A 13,437-nucleotide genomic window follows, 5' to 3' on the forward strand; every position below is an offset into this window, starting at 1 on the left:
GTCGTGCGTCAAGTAATCCGCTGCTCGCACGAAACCTCAGAAGAATGAAAAAACGCAGATCGCACGACCGTAGTCGTTGAAATACAGCAAAATAAGCCACGTTACTGCGACATGTGCCTGTTTTAGGGTGTGTCGGTAAAATCAACAACTCCTTTGATAGTCTAATTAAGCAGCGGCAACGGCGTTTACGAGCAGTCTATCGCAGCGGCATGGGCGAATGTGTTGAACGTGATATCTAACGTGGCATTATGGCGCAGCAGTACGAACCAGTCGTCCACGCCGGGCAGTGAGTTCGACCACTGCTTTTAGCAACGGACTGGAACTCTGCTTTCGGAAACGCATTATCCCTAGTAGACACACCGTGTTTGCGGTACATCGGTGACCGAGGATGAGGTACTTGGGGCGCTACAGGCTGATTGTGCCCGCTGCGGTGGCTAAGCCGTCCCCGTCCATCGGCCAGGCGTTGGGTCCCCTGGGAATCAACATGACGGACTTTTGCAAAAAATTTAACGAGCGCACCCAAGCGATACGGTCGAACGTCCCGATTCAGGTCTTAATATATACCATATCGAACTCCACCTACAAGTTCTCCCTCAGGACACCGGGGTCGCAGTGGTTCCTGCGCAGAATCGCAAGGGTCCCCATGGGGTCCCCGAAGCCCAAGCATGAGATTGTTGGTAATGTCACGCTCAAAGAGGTATGTTGGTCACTGAGTCAGTGGCAACTAGCGTTCGTGGATGCCTGTACAGTGCCAACTCGTCAGCACATTACCTGGCGCAGCAGGCAAATGTGATTGTGTTCGTCAACATGCCATACGCCATCTCCTACGATGCATTTCGTGATTCTACTTGGAATCAGTTCACCAATTCCACTGCATGTGAGCTGTGCAATGCCGCCTGAATTTTGACTGGTGTGTTACGCCATCCTAATCATACTTCAGGTGTACCACATCGCGAAGTGCAAAAGCATGGACCCTCCCCTCATCGGAGTGCCGCTGTACGTCATATGCAAGCGCATCATCGGCACGGCGAACGCCATGGGGATCGCTGTCACCAGGGAGCTGTTGCCCGAGTTCCGCAAGCGTGATTACACCAAGGTGTCGCAGCTCGACCAGATGAGGAAGGACATTAGGGCGCAAAAGCGTTCCCAGAAGCGTGGAAAGAGGTGACCGTCGGGCAGCGAGGTCACAGCTCTTCCCTCACACAGATGTGGCGTATACACGAACACGCCCTATGGCTGTGAGAGGTGACGGCCGTCCGTACACCCAAACGCGCCTGCTTCAAACACAGCCGACCATATATCGCTTACTATAATGTCGTTATCGGTATTTGCATCGTGAATAAACCCTAAACGACGTTGCCGTTCGACGCGTGTCTACTGTGTTATGTGGCTACACATCCACGTCGCTTGGCGCTCAGAAGAGACTCGCTTTCAATGTGACCCAAAATGAAGTCAGAGTTTTGTCACGACCTGTCTAAGCCCCTAGCGGCGAACGACACTGTCATCCTCATGATCCACAATAAGGGCGGTTTCACCGCCAGAATAGAACCTGGGAAGTAAGTTGAACGGTCAAATAAGTAAACTGTTACTGCCACACCTTGCGGTCTTGGAGAGGTCATAAGTACCGCTTGGATTCCATTCCGTGGCGCTCGGCGCAACGACTTCTCTTAGTCACAAACATGACGCTGTCGCAGGACCATTAAAATCTGCAAGGACACCTTCCCACTCGATATGCTGATAGGATGCTCCTACGGCGACATTTTCACCAAGGAGACTGGCTGCTGGAGCAAGATCCGCCGCAACGATCCGCAGTACATGCAGTATCGCCACCGCGTCCGAGAGGACTACAACGAGGACCAGCCGGAGTCGGTCACCAACAACCGCGACATCAATGACGACAATACCGCCCAGAAGCTGACCTACGACCAGATCCAGCAGCTCAAAAAAGGTAGGCTTACGTGGCCGCAGTCCAATCCCCGCCAGACAAAACGTCGCACGAGGTCATCGAGACGATTGTGGACAACTCCGAGACGTTTGCGAAGAAAAACCGAATGGCGCAGGAAAAGTACATACAGCGCAAGGAGGCACGTCACACGAAGCTGTTTTACGTCAGGCCGTGCGACCTGTACAACGTCTGCGACTGCTACTTCAACTCCTTCCCGCACAAAATAGGGTGGGTTTAAGCCTTATACGCACCATTCACGACGTAGGTTCCTCAACTTCGCGAACCTGGGCATGATGCTGTACCTGGCCGACATACGGTACGGGCACAAGGTCATGGTGCTCGACCACGCACTTGGACTCATCACCGGGGCAATATCGCAGAGGCTGGCTGGTAGGTTACAGATTGCGGTGGATACGCACCATACATGACAACGTATCAACAGTTATTCGTTTTCCATTTATGATGCTCTCACGAGTTTCATCTAAATCGCCCTAATTTGCCACGTATCGTAGCACTGCATTTTATGAATTGATGTTATAAATTCCGTCATACCCACCCACATCAATCGTATGTCCCGTTAACAGACGACTCTAGGTTCTGGAAAAATATATCGCCTGGTTTCTAAGGGTGTCAGCGACAAGATCGTTCACGAGCTCGGTATCAAGTACTTCGATAACATATTCTCTATCGACATGGATCGATACATCGACAGCGGCGACGCTGTTGAGCTGGATGAAACGGCGGGCGGCGCACATGGTACCGCTGGTGCTGACGCCGTCATGGCTTCGCGTCCCGATACGAAAATGGCGGACGAAACCGAAGGCACATGCCCGCCGAGCGTGCAGGAAGTCTCGGAAAACGGTGAATCTGTTCCGAAGGACAACGGTGACGAGGTCATTTCGTGCGATGCCCAGGACGGATCTCAGTTGGAGGGCTCCGGGAAACGGACCTGTGTCGCTGAATACAACTCAGACGACACCTTACGCGGTATGCACGCATCAATATGTGTTAATCTCGCGTCAGATCCGAAAAAGAAGAGGGTGACGCTGCCTGGGATATACCCACTCCACAACCCGTCAAGAGACGAGGTCAGCGGCTGCCAGGTCATCATCGGCAACATCGCGTTCAACAAGTGCGACAAGCTGAACAGGGTCGTCGCCGAGTACACCCGAAAGATGAAGGCGGCTGCCGACATGTACCTAGAGATGGGGGGTCGGCTGGTCGTCTTCGGCCAGCAGTACCAGCCAATGGCCGAGTTGCAGGCGAGCCTTACGCTGAGTGACGAATATGTCAACGTAAAGTTCGACGAAATGTTCATTCGGCAGTACCAGGTGCGTTCGCGCCCTCAAACGTTAATTGGTTCCGCAGATGCTGCCGCTGAGGACGCGGCCGCTAATGACGCCGGACGTCCGCCCGTGCTGCGGGTTCATCGTCTCCGCAATCAAGAGCTCGAAGGACGTGATTCGCTGAGTTAACACGCAGCAAACATAAAATTATAATGTTCCGACGGTACTATATGTGCAGTTCACCTAGCTCATGGCGACATGCGCGAAGAACAGGTAGTATATCAGCGTTGGGTAGACGACCAGGTATTTCCGGCTTCCCATGTTCAGCTCCTGCAAGCACGTTACGTGCAACGGCACGCAAACCAACCTGAGTGAAGAGGCGCGAGGCGGTGGAGGTGCTCCACGCGACGCAGAGGTAGACGAGGATCACGGCAACGGGCTTGGCAAAGCGCGAAAAGATCCAGATGATCGGCGCGAGGCAGATGGGGAGCAACGAGTAGCCCAGAATGATCGCCGTCTTCGCCATGTCGACGTAAACGTCTTGGCTGAGCATGTTGAAAAGCAGGTACATGCTCCCCGTCCCGAGCACCTCGATGGCGTACACGAGGCTGAAGTTCAGGTTGCAGGAGACCAGCATCGACAAGCCGAACAACAGCAGGATCATCAGCGGCCCCGTGAAGTCGCCGTACTGCAGTTCCCCGTTTCCGCAGCTGCCATCAATATAAGCGGCCCGGGCGACACCCACCTCTTAAACAACAGGACGCAGTTGATGTGCCTCATAATGTCCTCCAGATCGATTCCTAGCTCCTCTAGCAGCGGCGGATCTTCTACTTCGTCACTTTCTTGCGCATTGGCCATGTAGAACTCATTGAGTTGTTTCATGTGCTCCGTAAGGTTGCCCTGCCAGCCAAAGAGTTGCCCAGTCGGGAACTGGGGCGCGTATTGCGCCGTGCCACCTTTGGCATCCATCTGGCCTGATACCTCCGGACTCACTCCCGAGTCAGCCGGTTCTGTTACATCGTGTCGACTAGGCATTGTGGACTCACCCAGTTTGCTCCACGGCGGTTGCACTGACGCGCTGTGATGCTGGTTGGGCACCGACGCTGCAAAAAAGGGTTGCACCTTGGAATCGCTGCCAGTGCTGCCCATGGACCCCGTCGAGTTAGGCTGCGCGCCGCCATCATCCGAATCTCGGATGGAGTAATGCTCGACGTCGCCGTTGAGGTAACCGTAGATATCACGCTGCCTCTGCGCAGCCTCCGCTTTCTCCGACTGGTCGAAAATGTTCAGGCTCGGTAGCTGATGCGGCACACTTTGCGATAATGTATGGCGGGGGTGTTGCTCCTGCGGCGCCGCAACGGTCGACGAGCTGGAACTGTACGATGCATGGGCCGGCGGTCCTTGCGTGCTTCCGAACGCCGGCGGTGGAGCATTTTTGCCGAACGTCATGGGTTTCACCGGCTTGTGCAGCTTGTCGTAGTCGTTACCTTTGGTAAATGTGACGCACGTGCCGCCATGACTCACTTTGCGTAGACGGCTCTTCAATCGGCCGGCTATGGGTGGGATGCATACGTCGATTTCTCATATGGCCCTCCATTTTGTCTAGATTTGTTAGTTAAATATTAGAAAACCATTTTCTGTGCGAATGTGTGCCGCACATCCTCCTCACCAACCACGGCCGGTTGTGGGTCCAGGACACGAAATTCGGGTTGTGTCTAATGCTCTATAATGTGTGTCACTTATTAAGGAACCAAAAGTACCCTATTTTGCGGTTCCGTTTTGCCATATATTCTGCCAAGCGTATATTGTACACTGTACGCCGGTATTCAAAGACAGTTTCAGGACTACAGTTAACTTATTTGGCATTGTGCGACACAACTACGTCGCTCAATAAGGTTACATCACATTTGGGAGTGATGTGTGCCATGGACATCGTGGATTGAAGTAATCCATATGGCAATGGCATGATCGCTCAAAAAAGCGTTGCGTGATTTTGGCACTCATCAAATCTGATACCGTGTATAGCGCTACATACGACACACAAAAGTTGTTGTGTTCTGAGATACAACGTGCTTCCGCTACATCCGTAATCAACAATCAGCGTACCACTATGAGTTTACCTAACTTTCCAATATTCAACTGAACTTTTAATGTACGGACGGATCAGCGCACCTTTGTTAACCTATACTGCACCAACATTTTCCGCAAAAAATATACCCAGGACACGATTGCATGTCTTACAATCGTGCAATCGTACAATGGCGAAAAGGAATGGGATTGCATATTTTCTGTGTACATCATAGCGGAAGCAACTGACAATGCTACAATTGCCATTAGACGCTGCATGACATGCATGTATCGTCCTGTATAGATACGGGTCGCATGGCTCCACGTTACGTGATGTCCGCTGGCGTTCAGCGCCATGTTAGTTGGGGAACGTAACCGACGTGGATGCCGAGTGATAGTTATTACGACGCCCATACAACATCGCATATAGTAATTCGATGTGTCACAAGCGATTATAGAGGTTGCCGCCCTGTCTCGCGTCTACAGAGCTAAAGGCGGCCCGCTCTGTCGTAGCATTGTTCCCGTAGGCCGACTGGAAATGAGGGTCACGGTCGTTGTATCGCTCACTATTGCATACTTGGCATGCGAATGAAGTACGGAATTAAGGTGTGGGTTGCATGAAAGTTTTTGCGTGAAAATATAGCCGCAACGTATTAAGACGTTCTGATTAACCTGCTGTTGCACAGAAATCACGCGGTAATCCATCAATATGCATAATTGCAGGCATACATACCATTCAACCGTCACCTAGAATGCATAAACCCTTTGTTAAAACAAAGAGGGTTGGAGGCATCTGGGTCATTCGGAAGAGACTCCGATGTCATGCTTAGGAGGTGGACCTCCAGACTCACTGTTACGTAAAACCACAACGAATGCACAACATCGACGTGATTAATGCCTGGAAAATTTTTTGTAAAACCTCTTGGTAGAAAACCCTTCAGGTATCCCAAGCCGGTGGGTCGGCTCAGATATTTGTACCCTTTTAATGAACGACGTCAACTGCCCTTCTGGCGGGACCGCAGAATGCTCGGAGTAGAGCTTGACGAGGCTTAATGGCGGTGATCCGTCGTATGCCTTGCGAACTTCAAGAACATCACTGAGCACGAATTGTGAACACGCTTCCTTTTGCTGTTAGTCAAGAGTCACGCATTTGATCATGGTTGTTGATCACACCCAGATAACAGAGTTTCATCCACACGTTACCAAGCTCAATTCATTTGCAATTTCGCGATAGTGTTGCACACAGCGCGCCGGGGTGTAGATATGCATGCTTACCGCCTTGCGTTGTAGACGTCGTAAATGTTGAACTTCTTCAACCTTGTGCTGCCACCATTACGCCAGTGGTGAATGACAAGTAGCAGCGTTCTCAGGGCGTCATTGTCCTGAACGGATGTCTATCATGAAGATGTGGTATACCTTTAGGTTCTTCGACTGGAGGAAAACCTTGAGGAGAGCGTCGAATCTTACAAGGTACAAATTCCACCGCTCATTATATTCATCGCAGAGACTGCTCGAAAGTATCCTTATGGAGTTGACGGTGTCATCCGGCAGCGCATATTCCTGGAACACGCCCTCATTGTTGATCAACTGCGTCAGCTGTTGTTACGGGATAATTCGAAATACCTTATCACCTATCGAATCCAGGACCTTTAATAGAGTGGCGTCGTTTACTTCTTCTTCGTTCGCGGCCAGATTGTGCTTCCTCAGCAGGTGTACTACACCACGGTCGCATAAGGGGTCCTGCGCCTCTTGCGTGGCCATACACCAAACCTACATTGGAAAACTGTTTAGAGCAAATCGACGAGATGTAGGAGCGTCTTTCCTCTACACGACGACTAATTAATTCATTCAGTAGCACCTCTGATGCAATCTATTTCAGTACGCTTTACAAATTACCGATTAGTGCCTCCTTGTTATCCCACAAATCTGTGCAGTCTGCGAAGATATAACATCCTTTATTGATTAAACAAACCCAATTCTGTCAGCAGTTGTTTTATATCATCAGCAGAGGCTGTTTTCGACCCGTCACTTTGAATCGCGCCATCAGCTGTTCCTGCCAGCAGCCCTATTTCCTGGCAAACATAACATGCAAAATGGAGAATGTTGTCTTCTCCGCACAACAGTCCGTACTGCAGTTCGAAGTCACATACGTTTCGGATGTCTCTACAGGGCAGCGTAAATCATGCGGTCAGAAGCTAACGTGACGTCGATTGGAAATATCCTACCTGTGATTGTACGTCTTGTAAAGCAGTCTAATCAAGCGAAGGCTATGTTTGATGCAGTTACTCATCGCGATGTGTCAGCTGCCATGCCTCGTAGTGTGATACGGTGGCACTGCGGTCCGTTTTGTGGCGATGTACCGTCAGAAGGAGTTAGTGCCCCGAATTGTCAGGAAAGTTACAATTGTAAAACAATTCAACTCTTTAAATGTTGGCCATTAATTTTTTCCTGTTTTTCTTAATATTTATTACACGATTCACCATGGCGCGGCGGATTTTGGTGTTCGACATGGACGGCACGCTGACTCTGCCTGTTCAGGTGTGTGAACGACTTTGGAAATACGCGATTATGTCCGGAATGAACTCACTGATTTCAGCCGATCACGGAAGACATGAAGGAAGTCTTGCTCAGGTGCAAGAACCGTGGTTATGATATCGCTGTTGCGTCAGGATCGAATTACATCAGCATCCGCAAGCAGATAGGGAAGGATTGTGAGTTTAAGGCTGTGCTGATCTATAATGTGTTTGCAGTTGTGAACGATTTTAATTTCATTTTCTCGGAGAATGGCACTCAAGTTCACCAGCGTGGAGAGCTGGTGCACTCCTTAGTACGTGCTTCGTTTGCCGATTAATCACACTTCCCAGGATATCCGGGACGTTTTACCAGAGAAAGTTCTTAAGGAGTTGGTGGAGTTTAGCCTTATATATATAGCGAAGCTCGACATACCCGTGAAGAGGTATGTTTAGATACGTGCGAAATGGTAGCGTTTGGGAGTTGCACCTCAATTCGCCTAAATATATCCTACCCATGTGATACTATCGTGATGTGGCATTACCATATAGTGTACTTGATTGATAGAATGAAAGCCTTTTCGTCATGCATAACGAGTTGTTCAGGGGAACCTTCATTGAGTTCCGGAAAAGCTTGATAAACCTCTGCCCTGTCGGCCGCAACTGTTCGAACCAAGAAAGGCAGGAGTTTGCAGCCCTGGATAAGGAGAGAGATATACGTGGCCAATTTATTGAGGAGCTTAAAAAAAGATTCGGTTCAGGGGATCTTGCGCTGAGATTTGTTGCTGGGGGGCAAATTTCGATTGACGTGTTTCCAAAGGTAGGTTGCTTTCTGCTAACACAACGTGGTTATATTGCACATATGCAATCGTATTTTATGCAAAAAGCGTCAACTTCTTGCTATATTTCGTGCAGCCGTGGACCAAAGCGTTATGCATATCGCACCTGAAAGACTATGAAGAAATTCATTTCTTCGGTGACAACACTCACGAGGTATTTTGTCATCTGATTGCTTATATGTTTTGCAGGGTGGAAACGATTATGAAATCTGCAATCACCCTGATGTCATCGGTCATACAGTGAAGAACTACAAAGATCTCATAGCTCAACTCAACGACATGATTGGTTAAGGGAATGACAGTTGCGCTGAAAATTCGTGCATGGATAAGTTGTGCTACTCATTACATGTGATCCGAAGCGTGATGCATTCTTGAGATAGAGAAGCATGTGAAATTCATTAATCGTAACGCAAAACATTGACATGATTTATTCCTCTACATGGACTTATTACTATATTTAATCACAACACGAGCAACTTATGTGTTTTTTTAGCGCATTTGTATGTCAATGGTCAGAACGTTCCACATTTTCATCGTATATCTTCAGCAAAACTGCCTGAACGAAAACGTGGCATATCGTGCCTATCTAATGCTAATCTGCTACTCCTTAAAACAAATGTAGAAGCAGGCCGTATGTTCTACACTTTACGAATTTTAATTGGCCAATCCACATGACGTCTGCGCGCGATGCGCGCACGGTTGTGTCTTGGCCTGAATGTTGTGGTTGTTGGTCATAGATATTTGGGCGTATTGAACGCGTGATGTTTAGCGGCGGCGATCGAAAATCTCGCAGCAGTGCTCCCACCATTCATACAAAACTAGGGGCGGTGTCGTACATAGCGACAACTGCGGCGTAAATGCGTCATCATTAAGCGTACTGACTGGTCAGTATACATGGCCGTAGTCTACGCATGACGCGGAGGAACAGAACTACCTAATTCACGCAATTTCAACTTTAAAACGCGTGAAATAAAACACATTAAGCCAACGCATTAGCGGCAACGCATTACCTCGAGGTGGCATAAATTACAGGTGGACACGTTTACATAAACTAGTGTCAACATTGATAAGAACGTTCAAAATGCGAAAACACGCCTAATAATGTACACAAAATGTATACGCCGTCCTGACGAGGAATCATCAACTCAACCTGGAATTAGACACGGTAAAGAAGTTCAGTGTGTGGCACACATCTGCGGTGTAGAGAGCGGTGCGCTAAGGTATTCTAAGAGCACTTAACTCGAGCATCAATAGATGCGCAATTTCGGCCAATCCACATGACGTCTGCGCGCGATGCGCGCACGGTTGTGTCTTGGCCTGAATGTTGTGGTTGTTGGTCATAGATATTTGGGCGTATTGAACGCGTGATGTTTAGCGGCGGCGATCGAAAATCTCGCAGCAGTGCTCCCACCATTCATACAAAACTAGGGGCGGTGTCGTACATAGCGACAACTGCGGCGTAAATGCGTCATCATTAAGCGTACTGACTGGTCAGTATACATGGCCGTAGTCTACGCATGACGCGGAGGAACAGAACTACCTAATTCACGCAATTTCAACTTTAAAACGCGTGAAATAAAACACATTAAGCCAACGCATTAGCGGCAACGCATTACCTCGAGGTGGCATAAATTACAGGTGGACACGTTTACATAAACTAGTGTCAACATTGATAAGAACGTTCAAAATGCGAAAACACGCCTAATAATGTACACAAAATGTATACGCCGTCCTGACGAGGAATCATCAACTCAACCTGGAATTAGACACGGTAAAGAAGTTCAGTGTGTGGCACACATTCGCCCTCGAGGGGAATGATTTCACCCAGTTGTACGCATTGCTTATGATATGGTACACGTACGGCAGTGTGAAAGATTTAATAATGTATCCTTATATATATATCAGGATTCCTTAGAAGGTGTGAGAAACTAGATTCTTGCCTGATACTGCCAATTAGGATTAACAATATGATTAAACATTACACATAAAGTAGCGTATTTGGCTGCGTTAGCTGGTGAGGAGTTACATTTGTTTTGCTGCATGTGTCTAGGAATACCCTTCCACGGCTTGTAGAGTAACCTCACACAACGGGTATACACAAGCCCGAACTACTGCAAATTGTCACACGTTAATTTCTAGTGGAAAGTGGATTATGTAATGTAGTAGGCGTTATCAATGAACATAAAGTTCGGCGGAAACGTTGGAAAGCCACGTACGTCGTCTAATGAGATCGTGCGATTGCACGCAATTATATCACACATAGCCAGAATACGGCGTATATTAACCGAATGGCTCGCCGGCTCGTAGATTTGGTTGGCGTATGCTGTCTACACATGATATTGCACTTCTGTGCATCAACCGGTCGTGAAACAGGTGCATAATGTGCAACCTAGGCTGGGAGACCACCATTCGCCAGACGCTTCGTCAAAGGTGCTGATTGAATTCATACACAAGTTTGCTGTGCTTTATTTATAGCTGTGCTATATTGAGTTGTATGTGTCTACACCCTCGACTAACCCACTAGGGCCTGTCTAGGCATCGCAAAGTTGTTGTTAAGACACACATTGGAAAAATGATTCACTACGCGTGCCTCATTATCGCACTTTGCGCCTTGTCGCTGCGCTCCGTAGCCGCAGTGCGCTATGGCCAGCATGCCATGATCATGGCCCCTGACCACACTGTCCAGCCTGCGGTTGATCCCGTCGACGAGGACACCAAGCAGCTTCTCGAAGACAGCGAACAGATTGAGAAGGCCATGCAGGAGGAAATCGGACTGATCAGCGATGAATCCATTGCCGAAATGTGCCTCGGCAGCAAGGACGAGCACCATTGCGCATCGCAAATCGCTGCCTACGTTGCGCGTTGCAAGGAGGGCAACTGCCTCACCATCGATGCCGTGGGAAAAACGCAAAACAAGGCCCACGAGCAGCTCGTCCTGCCTGACCCCTACCAGCTTCATGCCGCATTCCTGTTGTTCAAGAACTGCCGGCGCAACGAGAGCAGGCACTGGATGAACAGGTTCTGGATGCGTTTCAAGAGGGGAGGGCGTTACGCTGCTTACTACAGCTTCAGCCTCAACCTGTTGAGGCGCAACCTGTTCCTCGGCGACGACGAAAATGCGCTGCATGGCTTCGTGCAGAAGTACTTCTACATGACCGCCATATACTACAAGACATACTTGTCGCTGGATGCCATCAACGCCAAAATCTTTAACAAAATAGCCTTGGCGAAGCACATTCTGGGACCTAAGATCAAAAGGGCGTTGAGGAAGATCGTCGAGGCCAACAAGCCGAGCGCGCTCCAAGCGAACGATGTCAAAGCCATACGCCCGCTAGCCTACGGTTACAGGCAGTACATGGCCAGCCAAATCCCATCGCTTCCGTTCTTCGCCTACCGTTTCTCCTCGATGGTCGTCACGACTCTCGTGGACAACCTCACCGGCGTTAAGCAGCAGCCGTGGTACAAGCGTTGGTTTGGAAAGGTGAAGAACCTCTTCACCGGTAAGCAACCCAGCGAAAAGGCCTACGAAATTGACGAACCTATCGCCACCGAGGAGGAGACCGAGCCCGTCGAGGAAAATAAGTCAGTTTTTGGTAAGGTCAAGGAAAAACTTGGCAACATCCGCTTCAACACGGGCATTTTCCGAAAGAGTGAGCCAAAGACTCGTAACTCACACCTTTCCGAAGAGGACATTGTGGGCAGCTTGTCGTCGGCTGATGCGCTGCTTGAGCCGGTGCTCGATGTCATGGAGAAAGAGGGCGAAGCTCAAAACCAGGAGGCAGGTGAACCCGAAGTGACCGCGGCTCCCAAGGCGCCTGAGAGTGAAAATGGCGAACTCGCAGACCAAGCAGATGGTGCTTCAACCGTGGCCTCAACGGAAATGGGCGAAGAGGAGTCTCTGGAAGCTCCTAAAAGCACACAGGATGTGATGCACGAAGATGAGGAGCAGGAACTCGAATCTGACGAGTTACCCGCCAAGAGGAAGCGTAAAGCTTCAAGCGCAGGCTACAAAAAGTTCTTCAAGAACATGTTGGACACCGGTGCAATTAAGGACGCCGCTAGCCACATCAAGTTCCCGAAGAGGTACTTCAAACGATCGTCATAACCGTCTAACTCCTCACCAAGCTGAAAAGTAGCGGATGTAGGGTGGGATTTCCTACCGACTTGGAGGATTTCCGCGAAGCTTAATCGCCGCAAGTATTAGGATAGCTAATACTATTGTCGATGTGAAGGGTAAGAGGTGGTATGAACATTCTTTGGTCCTTCGACCCATAGAAAGGTTCGAAAGCGGGTCATACGCGGAGGAAGTTCGTTGCTGATTCTTGGAAATGAAGCTGAAGATGTTTTGATTTCTGAAACCATTCTAGCGCAACCAGGTTCTCCCCTACGTATGGTGTTATTTTGTCAAGGCACAAAGGAGGATTCAATGTCCGTGACATTGCTTGTCCCTACCCTCATGGATTTGCTGAATTGTGGCTTCGTGAAGCCTATGTTCAAGCTGATCAACACTGCAGGGCGGTTTTTAGTTTAGACGGTGGCAGTGCTTCGTCAAGCTAGCAGATGCTATTTTTCAGATATACAACTTAGTTTTAATGTCAACGCCATAGGCGGATTTCACAAAAGTTCTGCGCGGTATTGGTTTGATCATCGCTATGGTGTTGCAATACCATATCTAGCATGTATATCATTTCTCACTGTAGCCGCATAAATGTGTATAAGGGTGGAGCGCACAGGCATGCAGCGCGTGCCGTGGTTTGTATGGTTGCTGTGCGACTTCTCGGTCGGTTGCC

The 13,437-nt window shown here is 49.3% G+C and overlaps 5 protein-coding genes across 5 annotated transcripts; 4 read left to right on the plus strand and 1 right to left on the minus strand.

The window, feature by feature from the left end:
* Window positions 1-388: 388 nt before the first annotated feature.
* On the plus strand, window positions 389-1,168 carry BBBOND_0107358 (hypothetical protein, conserved; the record flags this gene model as incomplete). Its single annotated transcript, XM_012911166.1, has 2 exons — window positions 389-697; window positions 941-1,168. 2 exons carry the CDS (start codon window positions 389-391, stop codon window positions 1,166-1,168), a joined length of 537 nt encoding a protein of 178 aa, XP_012766620.1.
* Window positions 1,169-1,446: 278 nt separating this feature from the next.
* On the plus strand, window positions 1,447-3,420 carry BBBOND_0107359 (hypothetical protein, conserved; the record flags this gene model as incomplete). The annotated part of the gene is made up of 5 exons (XM_012911167.1): window positions 1,447-1,556; window positions 1,695-1,948; window positions 1,984-2,173; window positions 2,211-2,335; window positions 2,540-3,420. 5 exons carry the CDS (start codon window positions 1,447-1,449, stop codon window positions 3,418-3,420), a joined length of 1,560 nt encoding a protein of 519 aa, XP_012766621.1.
* Window positions 3,421-6,189: 2,769 nt separating this feature from the next.
* BBBOND_0107360 (hypothetical protein, conserved) lies at window positions 6,190-7,588 on the minus strand (the record flags this gene model as incomplete). Its single annotated transcript, XM_012911168.1, has 6 exons — window positions 6,190-6,394; window positions 6,574-6,680; window positions 6,715-6,885; window positions 6,998-7,158; window positions 7,271-7,461; window positions 7,524-7,588. 6 exons carry the CDS (start codon window positions 7,586-7,588, stop codon window positions 6,190-6,192), a joined length of 900 nt encoding a protein of 299 aa, XP_012766622.1.
* A 191-nt stretch (window positions 7,589-7,779) lies between these two features.
* BBBOND_0107365 (hypothetical protein, conserved) lies at window positions 7,780-8,938 on the plus strand (the record flags this gene model as incomplete). Its single annotated transcript, XM_012911169.1, has 7 exons — window positions 7,780-7,836; window positions 7,895-8,009; window positions 8,049-8,125; window positions 8,163-8,254; window positions 8,415-8,628; window positions 8,724-8,801; window positions 8,837-8,938. 7 exons carry the CDS (start codon window positions 7,780-7,782, stop codon window positions 8,936-8,938), a joined length of 735 nt encoding a protein of 244 aa, XP_012766623.1.
* A 2,281-nt stretch (window positions 8,939-11,219) lies between these two features.
* On the plus strand, window positions 11,220-12,752 carry BBBOND_0107368 (hypothetical protein; the record flags this gene model as incomplete). Its single annotated transcript, XM_012911170.1, has 1 exon — window positions 11,220-12,752. The coding sequence occupies one exon, from the start codon at window positions 11,220-11,222 to the stop codon at window positions 12,750-12,752; it is 1,533 nt and encodes a 510-aa protein (XP_012766624.1).
* Window positions 12,753-13,437: the final 685 nt, after the last annotated feature.

Source organism: Babesia bigemina, assembly GCF_000981445.1.
Source record: "Babesia bigemina genome assembly Bbig001, chromosome : I".
Lineage (NCBI taxonomy): Eukaryota > Apicomplexa > Aconoidasida > Piroplasmida > Babesiidae > Babesia > Babesia bigemina.